We start from the raw sequence: 24,597 nt of genomic DNA, 5'->3' as shown, positions 1-24,597 counted from the left end.
AACTTCACGTTTTTTTGTTGTTTTCATTATTGTTTCCAATTGCTCGTAGAAATATTCTATTTCTTGTTCTTCCTTCATCCTCCGTCATCTTCTGTTGGTGCATATACTTGAATAACATTCATTTTCCCATATTGGTATTAATTTGTAGCATTATAATGCGATTCGAAAGCGGGATGAAACCAAGTACGGATTTATCTCTTTCCTTGCTTACCATTATGGCCACACCATATCGGTTTGTTCTATCAGAATATCCACTATAATATATAGCTCCGTTTCTAGTTCGTTGTTTTCCAGACCCTGGCCATTGTACATCGCTTATTCCCAGAATTTCGATATTTAATCTTTCCATTTATATCGCAGTATTATCTACTTTACTTGATTGTAGTAAGCTTTGTACGTTCCATGTTGCAATTCTCATATTTCCTCTTGTGATATTTTTTAAAAGTGTTCCATTATTTACATCACAGGGATTTCGCTGGCTTACGACCTGGGAAGCCCTGTGGCTAACTTGTGATTTACTTCCCCTGTCGGATCTTGGTTTCCGCGGCCCATGATCAGTAAGGTTACTCATTTGGTTTTTGCTAGCCATGATGATTGTACCAGGGATGCTCTTGTGAGCCTTTACTACAGTGGTTTCCCGTGGCCTTCTATAGCCCTATGTCGTTGACCATCTTCCTGGTTCATCCGCCTTTTGAGACCGATTTCTCGATCTCAGGACAAAGGAGTGCCCTTCCATTAACCAGCTCGTCCGCCCGAAGCCGTTAGCCAGTAGGTGGGGGATTGCTTATACCGGCAATCGCTCGGTGGTTTTTCGCCATATCTGGCTACCCTGACTTAGTTTAGCCTGCAGACCAATGCAGTTGCCCAGGGTGTGGCACGTGGAGCCATAAGTGAGAGTTAGGTGTTTTATGAGGACCAGTTATCAAGAACCATCTCCCGTCTATGACGCTCGATATGGTCGTTCCGATAGAAGGTACTACCTCTATAACACACCCCAAAACACATTTTATGTTCTAAAATGGGGCAAAACAAACTATTGGAGATACAGGATTTTAGCAATACGTAGGTTCAGTCCTATTTAATGGGTGACACCAAAAAGTCAAATTAACAAAAAGTGGAGTTACAAGATTTTCTAATGAGGGTGTCGATATATCAGAAAATTGTAAAGAACTGTTGATTCCATGCAAATACCCGTTCAAGAAGTTATATCAATAGTCAAGGGGTACATATTTCCTATTAAAATACTATAAATTGTATTCTTTTCTGTCTATTTTCTTCGTTTATAACTACGAGCCCTAACAACTACATATTGGGACAAACTAAAATACATGCATAATTCAGATAGTTGACGGTTTATTTTTTTATAGTAATGTTTTTTAATTATTACTAATAATATAGGTTCAATCAGCAACACAAGACACACTTTACTCTTACAGAACTAATTAATAATAAATATTTATTTTATTTGCAACTAAATATTGGGACATAGAACGAATATTTATTTTTAAAACTTAGTAGCATCGCACTTAGACTTTATGACAGCTCGAATATTTTTGGTCATTGACTCTACTAAAGATCTGCACTGACCCATTTTGGCTTTAAATTTATATTTTAACGTCAGCTGTGGATTGTTCGTGAGTACTTATCTGTTTCATTTGATGCCATACTGATTCAATGAAATTTAGGTCAGTCAAGAACGGACCACCAACACATACGCCGATGCCAATATTCTACCGAGCAAAAACGTTTAGATTTTGCCCATAATAAGCTTGACTTGCTTTTGTTTTTTTGTGAACACTAGCTTTTTCTTCGCCCATAAGAAAATTGAATTTTTTAAACTAGAAGTTCACTTTTAAATTGTTAGCTGTAATGCAACCTTATAAAACTTTAATCTAGAGTTATGTATCCACTTGCGACAGCATTCCTCTGACAAATTTAATCCAGGTTCATGATTCTATTCAGCTGTAACTTGTGTAAGAGTATTTCTTTCCCTCTTCTTGCAATGTTTTACTCATATTCTCCTATTCCTACCAGAAACTAGTTTTGGACTACCCGGGTTTTTACCTTTTTTATCTAGACTTCTCTGTTTACCCATAATTCTTAATTATATTCCACGTTGTAGTTTTAGAAATATTAAGTTCATCCGCCACTTCACGGATTGTTTTATTGTGGCAATAATTTTTATCAATTCACGAATTTTTGAATTTGTAGAGATATAGTATTTTTAAAGTCAGTTGAAACACCCAAAAAACTGGTTGCCCACAAACATTAAAAGAATAATATCATATTACCAGACATGGGCGCGTCATTTATTTGTATATTCAAATATAGATTAACGAAGAACAGAATAAGGTCAATTTTAATTTACTTAACTGTCGTAAAGTACATAAGTGTATAAAAAAGTTTTTTACATATCATATTTAGCAACAAAAATAATTTATATATAATGGCAATAGACCATATTGACAGTATAATGATTTAAAACAGTTATTATACTTCGTAAAATAATAAACATTTTAGCTGTACAGCACTGGCATGAATCAACAGCGTTTCTTATCTGTACACCATCGCCGCCGGCTGGAAGCGAACCTTCAAGTAGCCTGTTAAATATTGGTGATTTTGAATAACATATCAATGTCCAATATTTATTTGATGGAATGTATCTTTCATTCTCTCTTTCTTCTATCTCTTTCCTACGAAATACGGGGATTGTTCAAATAAGTTTGAAACATTGACGCGTGTTATTTATACTTTAACTTGATTACCGGTAAATGTAATATTGAACTGCCCTTATAAATCTCGTCGGAGTGAAATGTTTCAACTGACTTTATAAATACTATACCACGCACCATTTTATTGAATTTTGTTTTTTATTGAAATGATACAGCTGTTCACTTAATTTGACAAATTAACTGCAGGATATAGTGACGTTGGTTGGAGTGTCTAGCTGAATTGTTTTCGCAGGCTATTTGTCTTATCCTGTTTAGTCCTGTTTGGTTTTTGGCAGTTATTTCATACTGTCCCATTATCTAATGCTAGTGGTCACTCATTTTTACCTAGTTTGGTGATCCTTATAACATTAATATCTAAGTTATATGGGTTATATAAAAAACACTAATTACGTTTTGTGATATATTATCATTTAAATTGCTTATTTAGCATTATTATCAAATTATTAAAAATAATAATAAATTAACAGCCAACCACTTGCATTTGTTATATATTTTAATTTGTTCCAATATAATAGTTGTTAAAGCTCGTATCACTTGAATTATGTGCTGTAATAATTTTCCGTTATTTTAATTAGTTGTATACTTCTAAGTAAGTTAGTCATGTATTCATAATATTGTTATTTGTTCTGTGGCCATATCATATTAGATTCATACCTCTTGTCAAGTCATGTGTTGTTTCATATCATAAAAAGTCAGTCGAGAAATGTCGTGTTGTAATTAATAATCGATAAGTCTTGCCACAGTTTTAATAAACATAATTTTCAATTATATGAATCACTTTATATAAAAAAGTTGAAATCTAAAATAAATCTGCATTATATTGAATTAAATGATGATAGTTACTTAGTATTTTTTTACAAAAATAAAACATTTTGATACGTACATACTGCATTTGAATATATTTTTTTAGTTTTATAAAAATAGCAACTTATTTTTAAAAATTATCTGTTTTTACAGGAAACTTATCCCGCATCACCACCTGTGTGGTTTGCAGATTCCGAAGAAACTAGTATAGCAAATGCGGTTCAAATATTAAGCAACACAGAAGGCTTGGACAATCATGTCCTTTATCAGGTGATAATACTTCTTAGGGAACTATGTCGATTGCATGGCGTTCCAGAACCACCCGACTTAGAAAGACTGCATATTCTAGATCCGCTAACAACAAATCGGTGAGTAAACCAAATTTGCTTGTATAGATTTTTGTTGTGTACAAAACTTACATCTAACAAAAGTTTATATAAAATTTTGATAACAATGGGTCTTGATAACAATGGAGCATAGGAAAACAAGTCGTTTCTACAAAAATGCTTGGATTACTGCCTCTTGAAGCTCTAAGAGTATAGCGAAGCTATACGGAAGCTCGTTTGTGTAGCGATCAGAATGAAGTAATTACCTTTTTTTCTCGTTTTCTGTCTAAAATGTTTTTCTAGTGTAATATTATGGCTCAGTTTAAATATTATTTTTATATGAGATTAAGCCACAATTATTGTTTGTAATGAAAATAGGGTTTCACGCGGGACAAGCTCTTGGCATATTATTATTAAGCATATTTTGTTTTTACAAATTCCTTTTCACACCAACAATTAATCTTTCGTGACAGGCGCTCGTTTTCTGTGCACCGATAGTAGCGGCGGACTATGAGTCCGCATACGTTTTTTGCACGTGAAAAGCGTGATATATATAGTACAACGGACCTTTTTTTATTAATAAGCATTGTAAATTATTATATTTATTTTACTAAAAATATACCAAAGAAAAAAGTAAATATGTATACAAAAAGAAATATTCTTTGTATTTCGGATGTGAATATTAGTAAACTCTACAGTTGTGAAAAAACCGTCGGTCCCGGGAAACATCTTTCCTGATGTCAACCCGCCGAAATAGTTCGACGCTGTATTGTCGACATAGTATTCTTGGCTGATCTGATCTGCACCGGAAAATAAGTTCTTAACCTGTTTATCCAGTTGCTCACCTATAAGTCCATAAGTCCTGTTTCACTTTGATATCGCCGTAATGTTGGTCTCTCTACTGCACTGCGTGGATTTTGTTTTTGCGCCTTTGTGAGTGTGTTCCTACTTTCCTCTGAAGACTCTATATCAGTTTCTTACCACTTTATAATACCTTATTTAATGCCTTAAAAAAATTTTTACTATTAAGATATGACCGATTTAGTTGTCTTACTCTTCGTACGGTTCTCACACTTGGACGTTTACAAAGGAAAACATGGAAAAAATAGCAAAGACTCAAAGAGCCATGGAAAGGCAAATGCTGAACATCAGGCTATCAGACAAGAAAAGAAATACTTGGATCCGCAACAAAACAAAAGTGACCGATGTATTAACGCAGATAGCAAAACTTAAGTGGAAGTTCGCTGGATATACCATACGACAGAAAGACGACAGATGGAATAAAATGATTATACACTGAAGACCATATAGTTACAAACGAAAAAGAGGAAGGCCACAAATGCGATGATCAGTTGACTTGAAAAAACACGCAGGCCCTAGGTGGATACAAACTGCCTACAATAGACATGGAAGAAGGAAGAGGAGGCCTATGTCCAAAATTGGACAGCAAGGGCTGTATAGACAGATAGATAGACTCTTCGTACGAACTGGGAAGTTAGTTCGATTTTCATTTATTTATGGTCAATTTTCTGCGCTTGCTGTACTCTTGAGATATTTGTATATATCATTTTCACCCATTGCCTCGATGTTTTGGCCGTCTTGCATATCGAAACCTCCGAACTGAACCTTTTCTCTGACTATATTTAGTATACGACACTTGTCTAGTCCAAAATGCATACTCATATCATTTGAGAAAGTTTCTACAGTTTTTATCATCTGGTCTAGGCGATATCTAATGGAAGCTATTAATTTCAAATCATCCATGTACAACAGATGATTAAGCTTCGCCACAACAGTATTGTTGGTGCCATTTGGTCCCATTTGGTGCCGACTTAATTGGAGAGACATACTGTATATAATATAATATCGTCACAAGCCACACTTGAGCAAAAAAGTACTTATTTAAATTTAAATTAAACAATAGTTTATCTTTTGTCTATGACTTGACACAAAGGATCGCTGCAACTGAATCTTCCTTCCTTCCTAGTGTTTGACGTCTCGATCTGCACTCCGGAAATCGTTCTCAAAAAAGATTATTATAAAATTCTGCGAAAATGTATAACCAAAGATATTTGTTATTAGGTTATGTTATTTTTTCCGTGATTTTCCATTGAATGTACCAGTCTTCCAACTGATTTAGAGTTTGGATTCAGAATTCTCGCTGCTATGGCTGTGCTATCGGCATATAGACTGAGCATGGTTTGCGGCATGGTTGGTGTGTCCGCGGTGTATATGGTATACAGAAAGGGTGATATTACTCCTCCCTATGGCACTTCAGCCGCCTCGATCATTCCGACTTTTGACAGGACGTGTTCTATCTGAACACTGAACTTTCTATTGGCTATGTAGGACGAAAGAATGCATGTAATTGTGCAGTAATATCCAAGAAGAGTTTTGGTCTTCCCCTCAAGGAACGCTTCAGTTATCGATTTTTTATATAAGCTAGCCATTACAAAATGAAAGCAAGACATCACTTATTATACTCGTATATTTATTTATTTTAAATAGCATTCGTAAAAAACAACATAGTCATATAAGATAAGTTTTATCGCGTTAATTTATTGTCAAAACTTCACGAGTGTTTACAAATAAATAATATTCTAATCTAGACCAATGAGTTATCAGCAAACTAATTTTAAAAAATGGTTTTTACTTCAAAAACAATGTTCCTATGTTTGTTTTTTTGGTTGTTGACTTTTTAGGCATTTGCCTTGGCTATTTATGTAACAATTAGTTAAAAAGAGAAATTTGACATAATTGTTTACGTTTTTGCCCGTTTTACTTCTTTTCAAGCAACTAGAAATTATTAATTTATTGTATAGTTAAAGTTAGTTCGGTTATTATTGAATACGTTCTTAACCAGTTTGAAGTTTGTAAACAAAACGAAGAGATTCGTTTATTTAATTTTGTTGTGGACCCAATAGAAACCGAGATACTTATGTCCTGTTAAAGATTGAAATTGGAATTCAGAACAAAAAATTTAAAAAAAATTCAGTATTGAATAGCAGGAAAACGATCAATTTTACGGGGAACATACATTCAATCTTTTTTAAAGAACATTAAAACTGAACTGGGAACTAAGAGAGTTATGGTGACAAAAAGATCGATTTTTTTTTTGAAAAGTAAAAATGACAAAAGATGACAATGGTACCATTTGTATTATTACCTTAATAGCAATCAAATGGTAATTCATGTACGATTTACTTTATTTGTGTATCAGCGGATGCATCCAGCAGTTTGGACGATTTAGAATTCTTTATTCTGAAAAAAATTGTGGTTTTAGGGGAAAAAGTATTTTTGAAATATTTAAACTTTTCGTCTTTTTTTAAAAATAATGAAAACTATCAAAGATATGTAAAAATTGCCCAAGGACCAAAAAGTTAGCATTTTTTTAAGCTTACAAATTAACTGTGATATGATCTTTCAAAATTCGGATTAGCATGTGAATGATGCTGTTTTGGAGTCCTTTAATCAATATCGTTTTTTAAAAAGGAACGCCACAGAAATTTTTAACTTTTATATGCTTGTAGGTCATACAACCCCTTAAATAATGAGCTATTGACTGACTTACTTAAAAATGAACCGAGATATAGCCCAAAAAGGAAACACGTTTTTTTTTTATTTCGGAGCGAGTTGATTTTGGAGTATTGGGGAATGTATATTTGGAGTATTCCAACAGATAAAATAATTGTTACGCAGTTGGAATTGTAGCTATGAAGGCTCTCTCGATGCTTAGAAATTTAATGAAACAAAACAACCAAAAAAGAAGAAGGTTATTCCATTACTTGGTGTAAACCAAGTAATGGAATGGCCTACGAGGACCTGATGAAAGCAACAAATGAGTTGCTTTCATCAGGTCCTCGTAGACACATCGTCTCAGGACCAGTAACTTCACGTGGAGTCATACGTCGCCATGTTACCAAATCCACTGGTAACTTTAACATCTTAGAATTTATCACAATATAATGTAATCTAAATTTATAAAACAAATTTTGACGGGTTTTTACCCACATATTTAGTGGCTCAATACATGTATACCCACCTAGTACACTGATGATGGAATATGGATTCCGAAAACGTTTTGTGATATAGTCCGATTGGGTTTTTTAAATTATATACATTTTATAAAGGTTTAAAAAAAATTAAATTGAAAGCTAACAATAAAACACTGAAAACTTTTGTTTTCAATACTTCCACAAAATTTATTATAAATTATTATCACTCTGAGAAAGGCACTCTGCCAAATCAGCTGTAGCGATAATAATTTATAATAAATTTTATGGGAGTGTTGAAAACAAAAGTTTTCAATGTTTTATTGTTAGATAAAATGAATTTCCAGTAACTGTCGAATCTATCACTTATTTAAAAAATAAAAGACTTTATCGAGGCAACCACAAAAAACACTGCTGTGAAATTATCAGCCCTTGTTCCTGCAGTGGATACTCTCTACGAGCATATTAAAAGATGCTATTACCAAGTTTAAGTTTGACTTGGAAATAAAAACGTTAGTCCAACTGATTGGGGATGGACTACCGTAGAGGGATCTTTGCAACCAATTAGACTCCAAAACAATCCTGCACTCGAAGAACTTGCGGAAATGATATTTTGCAATTGCAAAAAAGGATGTGGCGCATCATGTAGTTGCCGTAAATTGGGGCAGTATTGAATACCACTTGCGGTGAATGCGCTGGTCAAAAGTTTCAGAATTACACTTCAATAATGGATCCCGAAGAGGAAGGAAACGAAAACACGGATATTGATGATGACGATGATTTTTAATCAAATTATATTATATAATATATTGGCCGATGTCGTTTTGATCACTTTCATAAAATAAAATATAAATAAAAGTAAAATAAATAAAATATTTTACTTTCAATTAAATACATGACGAAATTTTTTTATTATAATTTTCTTTCCATGTTTCCCAAATTTTTGTATAAATATATCCTTACACGATTTTTTAATTTATTTTTTTGTGATAAGGGATGATTGATAATGGTTGAAAAAAATGGTAGAGAAATATTTGGGTTAAATGTGATAAAAAGATATCGATTTAATATAAATAAAATATCAAATTGTATGAGTAGTTGAATATATTCCACAAATTCTCTATGGGACCTAGATCAAGCTGCAGAATGGCCAGTTCATGGTTTGTATACCAACCTCGTCTAAATAATCACGGATCACACTTGGAACATGCGGTCGTGCACTATCATGCATTAAAAAAATTATTTACTATATAAGGAAGCCGGTAAACAATGTTTTCCATTTTTTTTTTATTCGTAATAAGGGATGATTATAAAGGTTGAAAATTAGGGATATGAAATGTTTGAATTAAATACGATAAAATATTAAGATAGGACGTCTGAGTTGGATAGGGCATGTAATGCGGATGGAACAAAATGACCCAGGTAGAAAAAGCTTGATACTGACCCATTGGTCAGAGAAGAAGTGGAAGATCCAATACAAGGTTCCTTGATAACGTCAATGAAGACATGAGAACTATGGGAATATCCATCGCCTTTTTCCACGAGGCTTTACAAACCCATGCAGGTTTGTAAAGCCAGAATGATAATGATGACGATAAAATATGCCAATTCATTATAATTGTGATAAAAGGTCATTAAATAATTTTCCAATTGTATATTAGGAGGGCGTGCTTTATAAGAGATGAAATAAGTCAAAAAGAGTTGAAATATGATAAATAGTGTAGTATATTGAAGCATAAAAAAACTGCCAATATTTTCCAAATTATTACATGCTTCATTTTCCATTTTTATTGTTTTTTGGAAAAAGGAGTAGTTTACACCCTTAAAAATAATAAGCACATATCGGCATAGGGTTGATTTTGATGTTTAGGGTAAGTAGAGCTTATTTCATAAATATCGATGCGTCCTTGAAGAAATCGGACGTTATACCCCATTTTTACCTTATGTAGTTTGTGTACCTCTGTTTCCAAGTATTTTAGATTTAGTTTTTTCGATTTAGATTTAAATAAAAAATAAACTTATGTTCTTCTTGTATTTATAAATTAATTTAAATTGTTGTCCATTGAACAATGGAACAGCAAATATTCTTTTTAAGAGAAGCGTTAAAGGTTTCTTTGCCAAGAAACTTTATCAAACTTTTTATCACTTAAGCGCTTTATATAACCTCTGTACTAATGCTCGAATAGTTGGACCTTTAACCGAAAACGAGATGTTCACTCATAGGGTTAAAAGCGATCTTTGGTCCATTGATTGAAAAACGAGAACCATTAACATTCATTGTAAGATGCGATCTGATATAAATTCTCAAAAGAAGAAGTGAAGGATGTCCAAGGATAATGGAAGGGTATCATGCTGAGAGTATTTCCTTGTTAGAGTAATTAAAATTTATACAAAAATGCATAGTACAGACAGAGCCCTTAAATGAAGGGAGCCAAGATTATAAGATATGAGGTGTTAAAGCGTTCTTCAATACCAGGTAATAAAATAAAAATCATTTGTTTAATTTGTATTACGAAAGCGATTTGCGAAGTTGAAATCGAAATGTCAAAATAAAAGTGTTTTAAACTATAAAGTGGTTAATTCCCATTAAAGATAGAGAAGAATTATATTAATATGCCACACGAAAATAGCTTTAGAACAAAATTTAGTTTAATTTTAAGTGTAATCCACAGTCCTAAAAAATTGTTTTCTTATTTAACTGTTTGTGAGTCTAACAAAAACCCCTTTGTATATTTTTTTACACGTGGATGTATAAGAAGACAATCAGGTATAAAAATAGTACAGTGTGTTTTATAAAATTTTATTTGTCGGATTTTGCATGCTCGCCGTCGAATTGTTCAATAAGCAATGGAAAACAATACAAAAATTTAAACGGCTCACTATAATATTTTGATGAATAAACATACAATACTTTATTAACCACTGATTCAATATTTTTATGGTCCATTATAATTGTTAGAATGTGATATTATTTTAATTCATGTTTGTTCCCAGATTTATAGACATAATAGTTTCATAAAAGTTTATAGACATATTAGTTTCGAACAAAAAATTTTATTGCGTCTACAACTGAATTGTAATTAAGTTATAACAAATTAGGTATACCATAAATTGATTATTTTTAATATAGTAATTAGTGCAGGAATTACGGAAATTCATATTAATGATAATGATTAAATAGTTTTGACCAACACAAAGAAATACATAAACATACATGAATGAAAACAAAAAGAAGTCTCAAATTTATAAAAGACTGTAACGCCGTAAGACAACAATCACATCATCATTCTGGCTTTACAACCCTGTGTGGGTCCTAGCCTCCCCAAGAATTTCTCTCCAGTCGTCCCTATCCATCGCCTTGCTTCGCCAAGCACGTATTCCCATTTTTTTCATGTCTTCATCGATGTTATCAAGGAACCTTGTTCTGCGTCTTCCTCTTCTTCTCTGACTAATGGGTCTATCAAGGAGCGTTTTTCTAGCCGGGTCATTTTGTTCCATCCTGGTTCCTGGTATATTCTATAAAATTCGAAGTTGTATCGTCTTCTCCACACTCCATTGTCATTCACTGCTTCAGAGATTGCCGTTAGTATTTTTCTTTCGAAACATCCTAACATGTTTTCATTATTTTTTGTTAGAGTCCACGTCTCTGAACCATTAGGACTGGGCGTATTTTTGTTTTGTAGAGTTTTACTTTTGTATTTCTCGATATACTTGTGGATTTAAGGAGGAGATTGAGTCAAAAATAGCATCTGTTGGCCGTGCAAATTCTGCGGTTTATCTCTGCGGTAGTATTATTTTTAGTGTTAAGGAGCGCTCCCAGGTATACAAATTCGTTCACTGCTTCGATGACGTCGTTTTCTATAACAAGTGCTCGTAGGACTTGTGGTTGCGTGCTTATTTTCATATACTTCGTTTTGTTGGTGTTTATTATTAAACCCATCGTTGTAGCTGATTCTTTTAATGCTCTATACGCCTCTCGTACAGCGTTTTCCGTTCTCCCAACAATATTGATATCAGCATAAGCCAAGATTTGCACTGATTTATTATATATTGAACCAGTGGTTATAATTTGTGGCATACGTATTACTTTTTCCAGAGCCAGATTGAACAGTATACAGGGGAGAGGGTCTCCCTGGCGCAACCCGTTATTTGTTTTAAATGGTTCAAACAGTTCCCCCTGAATTCGTACTCTACATTCAACTTTTTAAAGAGTTAGTTTTGTTAAATTTACCAACTGATTTGGTATTCCTAGCTCTTTCATTGCTTTGAACATTTCTCTTCTATTCACAGAGTCGTAGGCTGCTTTGCAGTCTATAAATATGTGATATTAGTATCAATGCCATATTCCAGTGTTTTTTCCAAAATTTGTTTCAGGGTTGCAATCTGATGAATTGTCGATTTACCACCTCTGAAACCAGCCTGATATTTTCCTACTATACCTTCTGCATATTGTGCTATACGGTGACATAGTACTTTGGAAAATATTTTATACGCTGCATTTAGAAGTGTAATTCCTTTGTGGTTAGAGCATTCAAAGATATCTCCTTTTTTGTGTATGTGTATGTATGTGTTGTGATTTCTGTGTTGATTTTTCTTTTATAAGCTGCTGTAATGTCATTATGGTATCATGGCCACCTTCTTTATATAGTTCAGCTGGGAGATTATCTATTCCGAGTGATTTGTTTCTGGCTAGCTTTTGAACTGCATCTTTAACTTCAAGAATTGTGGGTGGTTCCTTTTCCCTCTCGTCTGTTCCACTTACCTCATCTCTTTCGTCTTTCAGGTTTTCTTCTTCATTCTCTATATTAAGTGCCTGGTTAAAGTATTCCACCCATCTATTCAATACATCTTTCCTTGTTGTTAATAGGTCGTCATTCTAACTTCTGCATTGTTTTGTGGTTGCCTTTTCTTTTGTGTATCCTCTTTTCTTTTCTTCTCTTTGTCTGGTAATTCTCTGCAAGTTGTTCTAGTTCGTCGGGTTAGCATCTTTCTGTAGGCTTAATTTTTTTCTTGTGTTGCATTCATCATCAAACCAATGATTTTTACGGGCACAAAATTCTGTTCCTATTACCTCTTTCGCTGCTGCTTCAATATCTTCCTTTATTCTGGTCCAGTAGGAGTCTATATCTGTCTGGCCTTCTTCATTTACATGTTGATTCCTTAGCTTGTTAGTGAAGTTTTCCGGGTACCGTTCTGCAATTGTCGCATCTCTCAGCTTTTGCACATTCCCCATTTGCCATTTTTTTGTATCTATTTTATTTTCTTTACTGATGTTTAAAATTCTAGCCCTCCTTGTTGAGATCACTAGGCAATGATCTGAGTCTATGTTTTCGTCTCTATAACTGCAGTTTATTACGTCTGTTCCATGCCTTGAATCTATTAAGATGTGATCAATCTGACTCGTTGTTCTTCCATCAGGAGAGGTACAGGTTACCTTATGTATGTTCTTGTGTTCAAAATAGGTGCTAGCGACTGTCATATTGAGTACTGCTGCTAAGTTTATCAGTCGTAATCCATTATCGCTACTGATGTTGTGTAGGCTATACTTTCATATCGTGGGCATGAAAACTCTCTCTCGTCCTATTCTTGCATTCATGTCACCTAATACAATATTAATGTCATTTCTGGGACATCTCCTGTAGGCTTGGTCTAGGTATTCGAAGAACTGGTTCTTTTATTTCGTCTGGTCTGTCATCAGTTGGGACATGTGCATTGATTAACCTGTAATTAAAGAGTTTCCCTTTTTAGCTCAAATGGCACATTCTTTGACTGTAGGCTTTAAAGTCAATAATAAGGCCTTTTGTTCTTCGGTTTACAATAAACGCCACCCCATCTATATGTTGGATTTCATTGCAACTGTAATATATGGAATAGGTTCTCTTGTCAAGAGTGCCAGTTCCCGTCCACCGCATTTCCTGCAGTGCTAAAACATCTACTTTGTACGTGTTCACTATGTCTAGTAAAGATGTGAATGCTTCAGTTCGAATATTCCATGTTTCTAATCTTCATTCCATTTTTCGTTTGCAGAGTCGTCGTCGTGAGTTCCGTCCAGCTAATAGTTCCTGAGGTTCCGTAACATATGTTTTTTACAGGAAGAGATTGTCAGCGTCTAGCCCAACTCCTAACCTGGAGGGCCAGAGACTCTTCTGTTAGGGTTGACATATCATAGTCTTAGTATCTTAGTCTTAATGTTAGGGCATAATATAAGGACCAAGCTGCGGAAGTGATCATTACTTCCTCAACAAATATAATATACTAATCTCCAAAGTTAACCATAAATGTACCACAAGTTTGAAGCTATTTTTCTTTATTTTACATTTGCAAGTATATTTCTAAGGAATTATTGTACCAATGTTTTCTTAAGAAATGTCAATGTTTTACAGATATACGGGATATAAAAATAAAGTTGAGTTTTTCTTTATCTTATGTTTTAACACCCTTTGGAATTTATTAGCAACAAACGCTACATTAGTAATATTGCGAAATAGCTTTATTAATATTGCAAGAATATTTTCTCAACATTTTCGTAAGAAAATCATCTCGATAGCTTTATTGTCAAAGATTATACATAACATTAAATGTAACAAGTATTTATGGACCTTTCAAATGAAACACTACGTATATAAACGTTATTGAGATTTAAAACATAACCTAAATAATCAAACCATTACAGATCCTCCGTTGAATAGTCATAGGTCCTATGTTGCACTCTGCATAGCGTTTTCTTGGCCGTCGAATAACTCTTACACGTATATTTGAGCTATATAAGCAATACGTCGATTCATATGAACAGTACGTGCTCCCAGTCATCAACATTCCAATTAAGTGCTCTGTGGCAAATGGAAATTTCTACTTTTACGATCATTTACGTTTAAAGCAGCTCTGTCTGGTATCCTTACATGCAGATCTTGTTCAGCGAGTCGCCTTTGTATAGTGTTAGGAACACCTAATTTGAATATTGTGAACATCTGCTACTTGTATTTTTATTTGTAATTGTTCCATTGTGACAAAGCGTTCTTTTATAGCACGTTCTTTGTTAAACGACTCATGAATAGTATGAGTTACTCTATATATAGGAAAAGCAATGAAGCACTAAACATAAAAAACACTAAACCTACCAATTTTCCGAAACAAGATGAATCGCTATGCAACTTTTTGCATTCAATTCGGGAAATGTCAAAACAATTTCATGATGGTAAAACGAAAATTGTCTTCGAGCTACCTGGTGCCCGTGTGGACCTCATCCCCTGGAGTTTTATATTATTTTTATTCGAAATCAGTCTTCTGTTCAGCAACCTCGAAAATCCCCCGAGTAATGACTTTCGATTAATTTCTATTAAAAATAACAAATCTCCAGAAGACGTGGTCAGCCCTGGGCACCAGGTAGCACGAGGACCATCGTTGTTATCATATTCGTGTTCAGCGACCCCGAAACCACCGAGTAATGACTGTCGACTGATTTAGAATGAAATTAACATACTCCAGGAGAAGAGATCCACCTTGGGCACCAGGTAGCTCGTGGACCATCGTCGTTATCATATTCGTGTTCAGCGACCTCGAAAACCTCCCGAGTAACAAAATTGAATTCATTCCTGTCGATATTTTCCCAGTTGCAACTTTTTCATTTTATATGCATTTTGGAAATACAATTTTCATTTTGCCATCATGAATTTTGTTCACAAACTTTCCTGACACTTTCCCGACTCGAATTCAAAATTTGCATAGCGATTCATCTTGCTGTGGAAAATTGGTAGGCTTAAACGGGGCATTCACGTTCCGATATTTAGACCGACTTGTGGTCCAACCTCCGAAGTTGGATCCGATATTGGACCGTGAGTGAGTTTGCTGCAGTGTTGGAAATCTATTTTTACGAGTCGGAACATTTAGATTGACGATTCGAAGGTCCAACTTCCGATTAGTGATTGAGTGGGTGTTTGAATGGAGAAGTCGGATCAAAACTTTCCTCAGAGCTTGGGTGTGCCTTCCATAATGAACAGTAAAGGAATTTCTGAATTTACTGATATTTACAGAAATAGTCATTGTGTGTGGGACACTAGAAGTGCTCTATACGTGAACGGGAATGCACGAAAACAGCCCAACAACACCTGTTGAATGTGATTTTGAAGTACTAAAACACTGCCAACATAGCGTTCTGCGGTTGTTTCTGTAATCATCCTCATCAATGGCATTAAGAAACTTTGTGTCACAAAAGGTCACACGATCAACGAATAATTTGTTCATCCAACATTTTTTCCTACTTTTGAAATAGTGAAGCTAACAAGCACAATGCTGCTGTCACTTTCCTCCTTCTAATTATATTTTGTGTAGACTTTACTCGATGTATTTGTTGACTGAGCGACTGTTTTCACTACCGTGAAAACAGACTAGGACTGAAGTTGGAGTGCTAGTTTGATAGCAAGTCGGAGCGTGAGTGTATCCGCGTATCCAACTAGTAGTTCTACTTTAGCTTAGTTCTATTCACGTTCCGAGTTGAAGTCCCACTTAGTAGGACTACTAGTTGAATAGTCTTCTCCACTCACGCTCCGACTTGCTGTCAAACGAGCACTCCTCTAAATATTCCGACTCGTACAACTAGATTTACAACAATCCAGCAAGCCCACTCACGGTCCGACATCGGATGCAACTTCGTATGTTGGACCACAAGTCAGACTATATATCGGAACGTGAATGCCCCGCTTAAGTGGGACCTCAAATTGGAACGTGAATGTCCTGCTTTATTAGTGCTTCGTTGCCTCGCCTATTATTGTTGAGTTTTATTGACTGAGAAGCTATTTTGCGTTTTGCGGAATTGTCACGTACTTAGGTACCAGTAAAATAAAAAAATGCAATAAAAATCCTGTAATTACTGATGACTCACGTTCTCTCATTTATTAGATTATTAGTTTCATAATCAGTTTGAATTTGTCTTTCAGTTCGAACAGACGATAAAACCACATTAAGCAGAGATAAGTTTTTGCGGTAATTAAAAATCGATATTTATATTTAAATTTAAAGTTGTGTAAATATATCGGTTTAATACTTGGAATTTTAGTGTAAATAAGTGATTTACCTCCCCTAATGGGGGAGGAAAATAACATTAAGACGCAAATGTGCGAAGTGAGTGTTGCGACAAGTTCCCCAGATATGGATATGGATAAGGATATTGAAATTGGTGCGGATTCCGGCAAAACAAGGGAAGTTAAACTGTATAATATTTCCTCTAATAATTATGATTTTCATACCTGTTGCGTTTATATAGAGAAATTAAATAATCAGAACATCTCTCGTTTACATCCAATGGTGGTGGGGGAAATTTTGTATGAAAAACTTAAAATCAAAAACCTAAAGGAAATTAAATCTATAGGAAAAAATAGAGTTAAAGTCATTTTAAAATCTATTTTGGATGCAAATAATCTAGTAACACATGATAAGTTAAAAGATGAAAATTTAAAAGCCTATATCCCTAACCATCTCTTGGAAATCAAGGGAATAATTCACGATGTAGATACGAGGTATGATACTGATTATTTAAAAAAACATATAGACTCTTCCGTTAAAATTACCGACATTAAAAGAATGCATAGAAAGGTAGATAAAGAAGGTAAAACAGAATACGTCCCCAGACGAAATATTATAGTTACATTTGAAGGAAATGTTTTGCCAACTCATGTCGTAGTTAATTTTGTGTATTTACCAGTAGAAAGATTTGTAGGCAGGGTAATACAGTGCTACAAGTGTTTGAAATTTGGTCACATTTCTAAGCAATGCAAGGGCACACAAGAATTTTGTATACGATGTGCAGAAATTAAAAATGATAGTCACATATGCGACACTCAAAAAACTTTTTGTATACATTGTAAAAGTAAAGATCATATTTCGATCTCCAAAAGTTGTCCCGTTTATGAGGAACAAAAAAAAATTAAAAACATTATGTTAGATCAAAAAATCTCCTTTCTAGAAGCAAAAAGATTTAAAGAATCATCTTTTTCCGAATTTGTTAGTAACAATAAATTTTCGATATTGTCAAATCTTGAAGAAAATTTTCCAAAACTACCTAACGTATCTGATGACATTATGTCATCTCATCCTACCATTCCAAGATCGTATATGAAAAAATCAACAAACTTTACTCATCCTGGACCTAGTAGGATTAATACTGAACATAATGCACTTAAAAAAAGGAAAGTTTCTACTCCTGTTTCACAATCCCCTACAGATTCCTCCACCTTTCCTTTTAGATTTGGCCCGTTACAGCCCCTACCACCTAATCCCAATAAACCTAATAGTTCAATAGATGGTGAAAAAAACAAGATGGTTATTTCGTTAGTCAAATTTTTTTCTGAATTTATAAAAAATGTAAAATCATTTGAGGATGCAGAAACACTGGATAATAATTTGTTAGCTAAGGGTTTGCATACTGTTCTCGAGGATATTTTTAAAGGTACTTAAATTTATGGCTTTTAACACTAAACTTAAAATTATGCAATGGAACGCTAGATCAGCTGTTGCAAATAAAAACAGCCTACTCAATTTCCTTATTAAAGAAGATGTTGATATTGCTCTTTTAAGTGAAACCTGGTTCAAAAATAATGTTGTATATAATTTTAAAGGTTATAATATTGTTCGTCAAGATCGTGCCGACGGTTTTGCTGGTGTCGCTGTTTTGGTAAAAACGGGTATCCGTTTTGAAATATTAAAATTAAATAAAAACTTCAATAAAGAGCTGCTTGCCTGTGGTATTAAAGTTAATTACGATAATACTCACTTGAGTTTTCTCTCTGTATATAGATGTCCAAAAACCAAAACCAGAATAGAAGATTGGACAAACTTATTTTCCCAAGTGAAGCACCCTTGCATTATTGGGGGTGATATGAATGCCCACAATGCGCTGTGGGGATCATCAAAAAATGATAATATTGGCGATCAAATTGTAGAGACCCTACAGGATCTTGATTTCATTGTGATGAATAACGGTCAACCTACTTGTCAAGGAAACCCAGGACATTCAGATTCTATGATTGATATTACGGTTTGTTCCCCTTCCATTTTTACTAAGACATTTTGGACTGTAGATTCTGATACACTTGGATCAAATCACTATGTTGTAAAAATAGAATTCGAATACCCAAGAGCTGTTAATGAGACCATATATCCCAAAAGTAAATGGAATACTAAGAAAGCTAATTGGGATATGTACGCTGAAATAATTGAGAATACTTTAAATGAAAGTGGACCTATATCCCCAAATGTAGAAGAAAAATATAATCTTTTATTAGACTGTATCAATAAAGCTTCCACACAATCTATTAGCCAATATAAACCCTTTAAGTGTAAGAAACGGACTCCTTCACCATGGTGGGATGCAGAATGTGATCTAATTGTTGCAGAAAGAAAAAATTCATTAATAAAATACAAGCAAGATCCATCAGTTGAAAATTTTATTAAATGTAAACAAGCTAGTGCACACGCTAAGAAATTATTGAAATCGAAAGCCAAACAAAGCTGGGTTGATTGGTGCTCAAAATTAAATAAACAAACGTCGCCTACTTCGATTTGGAATCAAGCGAAAAGGATGAACAGGAAAAGGGTCAATGCTCCATTACCACTAGAAGATTCGTGGATAGCAGAGTTTTTCGACAAAATTGCACCACCGTATGTGAACAATCACGAAGATTTAATGTTATTCAATCCAAATTATAGTCATTTTCTCTTAAAACCGTTTACTATGGTAGAATTGGACTGTGCCCTTAGTGACCGTCCTAACACTTCTCCTGGTTATGATGAAATCAAATATATTATGCTATTTAATTTACCAAATAATGCAAAAGAGTTACTTCTAAATATTTTTAATCAGATAATTCGAGAAGGTTCTAACTTTTCGGCCTTCAAACATATTATTGTCGTTCCTATTCCCAAACCTGGGAAAAATCTAAAATTAGTTGAAGCTTACAGACCCATATCTTTATTATCTTGTGTACAAAAAACTCTAGAGAGAATACTTAAGGCTAGGCTAGAATGGTGGTTACTAGAACAGAACCTTCTACCCAAAGAACAATACGGATTCAGGAAAGGTTTTGGTACCTTGGATGCATTGGCTTCCCTAGTTGTAGACATTCAAAACAATTATTCCCGGAACAATTACTTACCGGCATTATTTCTTGATATAGAAGGTGCTTATGACTCTATGTGTCTAACAGCACTCAAAGAAAAAATGACAAGAATATTTCAAATTCCAGCTCAATTTGCTGATAGTATTGTTAATCTTTATTCAAACAGATTAGTTTATTTAAGAAAAGAACAAATGCTCATAGGCCCCAGAATCGTAAACAAAGGATTACCTCAGGGTTCTGTATTGAGTCCTATCCTGTTTAATTTGTACGTAGCGGATTTGTACAATATTAAAATAAACAACATACCATTCAACCTCATACAATACGCAGATGATTTCTGCATTTACACAGAACACAAAGAATATAAACAAGCAATCAAAAACTTGGATAGTATTTATCAACTACTTCAAAAATGGCTTGATAAAAACAATTTTGAATTATCTTGTAATAAATCACAGGTTTGCATTTTTACCAGACATTATAAACCTAATGATCAAATAATTAAATTAGGAAAACATCAATATCCACTAAAAAATAAGGTCAAATATTTAGGTATGACACTTGACAAACATTTGACTTGGAAGGATCACATTGAGGATATGTTAAACAAATGCAACAAGGGAATAAATTTTCTTAAATCGATTAATAAAACGTGGTGGGGTGCTGATGTAGACGTAAATTTATTATTCTACAGAGCGTATATTCGCTCTATTTTGGATTACGGAAGCATATTCTATGGATCAGCCAGTAATGCATTGCTAAATAAAATTAACGTAATACACAATTCAGCTCTACGTACATGTTTAGGTGCTATGAAGTCCACACCAATTCAACCCTTGTATTTGGAAGCCTTGGAACCGCCTTTAAATATCAGACGAAACTTCCTGACCGAAAAATTTCTGGTAAAGACATATATAAAAAATCAACCGTTATACACAAAGCTCATCACTCTGAATTGCTATGATTTGTCTACTAAATACTGGGAAAAAAAGAAATCGCCTTTAGTCTGCGAAGCTCTGCAACATAATATGGAAGCATTAAAAGAGATAGATAAAGCTACGTATACACTTCAAAACATCTCATATGCAACATATCATGGTTCAAATGCAGATATCATGGTACCAAAATATAGTGACAGTATACACATAAATAGAAAGATTATTCACTCAATATTATCAGAATTCGAAAACTCCGTTGTTATATATACCGATGCCTCCAAATCATCAAACGGTACTGGATGCGCTTTTTTTATTCCATTGGAACGAATAGAACGCACATTTAAGTTGAACTCCCAGATCTCTATTTTTACAGCAGAAGCTCTTGCAATATATGAGGCCTTACTTTATGCAACAGAAAGTAACTCGGACCATATAGTGATATTATCAGATTCTTTATCAGTTTTGACCTCTATTGGGAAACCGGGATTGCCAAATACGTACAGTTGCCCTTATATTTACAAAATTAAGGATATCAAACAAAAGTTAGTAACAAGGGGCAAAAATGTACTTTTTGTTTGGATTAAAGCACATATAGGTTTGGAAAATAACGAACATGTAGACCAATTAGCAAGAGAAAGTATTATGTCTGGTAGAGAAACTTCGTATAAAATCACGGCTTGCGACTTTCTGGCTTCCTTAAAATTAAGATTATACCAAAGGTGGGATAATATATGGAAGGAATATTCCATTGTTAGCCCAAATAGATACACTTCTCTTCAAACAGATATTCCTAAAACTCCTTGGTATAAGTTTTTTAATGTACCTAGAAAATATGTTACCACGATCATAAGACTGAGATTTGGGCACGCTTGTTACCCCAAACATTTATTTAAACTTAAGGTTTTAGATAATGATCAATGTGAATTTTGTACAGAAGAAGGAAACCTAGATCATATATTTTTCAGTTGCCCCAGAAATATTATAACTTCATCCAGATTAATAAATAATTTATACAAACACAACATATTAGCCCCTTGGAACCTTCAGTACCTATTATCATTAGACTCGAGAGCAGTGTATGATTTATTAGTTATGTTTTTAAAAGATAGTAAAATAACCATGTGAATAATTATACATTAGTTAATAACGTAACCTTTGTCTCTAACCCAATTGTTTAAATTCCTTTCTTACCGTGGCCTAGTGTTGTATGTTTAAAAAAAAATGCCTTGATGGGCCCCTAGGCGAGAAGAGAGTGACCCTGTTTACCTGTTTTGTATATTTATTTTAATTTTAATATAAACTCAGACAATCTTTCTTTTACCATGTTGAGTCTGGCTGAATGACTAAAAGTCTATGCCAAAAAAAAAAAAAAAAAAAAAAAATAGTTTCATAATATTTTGCATAATAGTAAATAAATAAAACTGTGTGAGTCAACGTCTCTGATGGTCTGATGTGGGAATCAATTTTGTTTTGAGACGCACTAATTGTCTCTCCACAAAATGCTGAGTGTTGAAGAAGACAAAAGAACTATTTTATTGGCAGATTAATTACTTTTAGTGGTATAAGATGAATTAATTATCTCACCACAAAATGCTGACTGTTGCAACGTAAAGAGCAAGACCAAGCCTACCATATGTTATAAAAACGAAGGATTTTTCAGTTTATGAAGTTACAGTTTTGTCTTAGTAAATAGCTATAGTACATGTGAAAATGATAGTACAAATTTTATAGCAAAGTTCTTAATACAGGGTTGGTCAATGCAGAAAAAGCGTAATAATTGATACCTTCTTATCTGAATAACTTTAATATGACCACCCCGACAAACCTCAAATACAATACATCATATAATGCAAATGAGCAAACCCTCAGGGATTAAGTAATAACTGATCGGCTCAGTGACAGAGAACATAAAATTACTTTAATATAAAAACACTAAAATGTCAATATTACGTACTCACATTAATTTTTATAAAAATACTAAATATTGGTTTAGGACATTTCGTTACAACTTAATAATAAATATATTTCGGGTACTAGCGTTATACAGGATGTTTCAAAAAAGGTAACCCCGTCTCTAGGGTAGCTAAAAAACTGAAAAATAATTGGGGTTTGCTTAGTAAAAAATTTTTGTAACTCCATCCGTTTTCAAGATACAGGGCGTTGAAGAAAAAAAAATTTTACGCATTTTTTACGATTTTGCCGAAACTACTGGCAACATTGTAATGAAATTTTATACGAATATGTTTTGGAAGCTGATACATCCCATGAATTTGTTTTTATATCTGATTCTCATAGAGGGCGCTAGTTACACGGATCGTACTAAGTATTAGTCAATATAACTTTTTTAAGAGTATAATTATTAATCAAAATTTCAAGTAAACTTAAACATTATTCAATTTTACACGAAAAAGGTACTCTTGGTAAAACTCGATACTGTGTACCGTTTTCGGAATATTTTGATTTGAAAATTATGAAGTAATAATTGATGCTGGTATAAAATAGTTAGTAATTAAACAAAACTCACAAGAAGAAAATTAAATTAATGACTAAGAACATAAAATAAAATTCAATTACAGTAAGTATTCAAAATTCCCTCCGTTTTCGCGAATACACAAGTCTATTGTTTTTTCTAAAGATTCCATTAACTTTCTAAACGGTAGGGGATCAGCTATGATGTCATTAAATTGACGTTGAATTCTTTCTTCCAATTCTTGGCGTGAATTTACCTCTGTAGCATAGACTTTTTCCTTAATATACGACCAAACTGCGTAGTCCAACCAAAGGGTTAAAATCGCATGACCGAGGAGGCCAACGAATCGGAGCTTCTGCACCTCTACCAATCCATCGATTCGGAAAATGATTACTCAACCAATTACGACACCTTCTATCAAAGTGTGGTGGAGCTCCATCGTGCATAAAAAATAAAGATCTTTGCTCGTTTAGCGTTAAATCTTCTAATATCTCGAATAAGGAATTGTTTAAAAAATCAAGATACATATCACCATTTAAATTTTCAGGTAGAATATGATAACCTATTAATTTGTTACCTAAAGTTGCTGCCCAAACATTAACTTTAAATGAGTGTTGGTAATGTGATACCCTTTTGACTCGTGGATTCTCATCACACCAGTAGTGTGCATTATGGGAGTTAAACATACCTTGTCGCGTAAAGGTGGCCTCGTCCGTAAAAAGAATGTATTTTAAAAAATTTGGATTGTGGGCTGTCCTTTGTTGCAATGTTTCACAAAAATCCACTCTAACTGGTAGATCATCAGGCAAGAGCTCTTGGACTTGTCTGTAATGATAAGGATGTAATTGCTGTTCTTTCAGTATCTGCCAAGTACTTGAAGAAGAAGTATTTGTTTGTCTTGCTATATTCCTTATGCTAACTGTTGGATCTTATTTAAAATATTATAATATTAATATTCCGAAAACGGTACACAGTATCGAGTTTTACCAAGAGTACCTTTTTCGTGTAAAATTGAATGATGTTTAAGTTTACTTGAAATTTTGATTAATAATTATACTCTTAAAAAAGTTATATTGACTAATACTTAGTACGATCCGTGTAACTAGCACCCTCTATGAGAATCAGATATAAAAACAAATTCATGGGATGTATCAGCTTCCAAAACATATTCGTATAAAATTTCATTACAATGTTGCCAGTAGTTTCGGCAAAATCGTAAAAAATG

At 33.7% G+C, this 24,597-nt stretch overlaps 1 protein-coding gene across 1 annotated transcript in view; it reads left to right on the top strand.

Moving 5' to 3' along the window:
• Positions 1-24,597, top strand: part of LOC140443745 (ubiquitin-conjugating enzyme E2 Q2) — a 78,161-nt gene that overhangs the window by 19,145 nt on the left and 34,419 nt on the right. Inside the window, exon 2 of the mRNA XM_072535156.1 lies at positions 3,690-3,904. Within this exon, the coding sequence (XP_072391257.1) occupies positions 3,690-3,904 (215 nt within the window). The remainder of the gene's footprint in view (positions 1-3,689; positions 3,905-24,597) is intronic.

Source organism: Diabrotica undecimpunctata, chromosome 6 (genome assembly GCF_040954645.1).
Source record: "Diabrotica undecimpunctata isolate CICGRU chromosome 6, icDiaUnde3, whole genome shotgun sequence".
Taxonomy (NCBI): domain Eukaryota; kingdom Metazoa; phylum Arthropoda; class Insecta; order Coleoptera; family Chrysomelidae; genus Diabrotica; species Diabrotica undecimpunctata.
The sequence above is the reverse complement of the archived record's forward strand: the minus strand, read 5'-3'. Positions and strand labels throughout refer to the sequence as shown.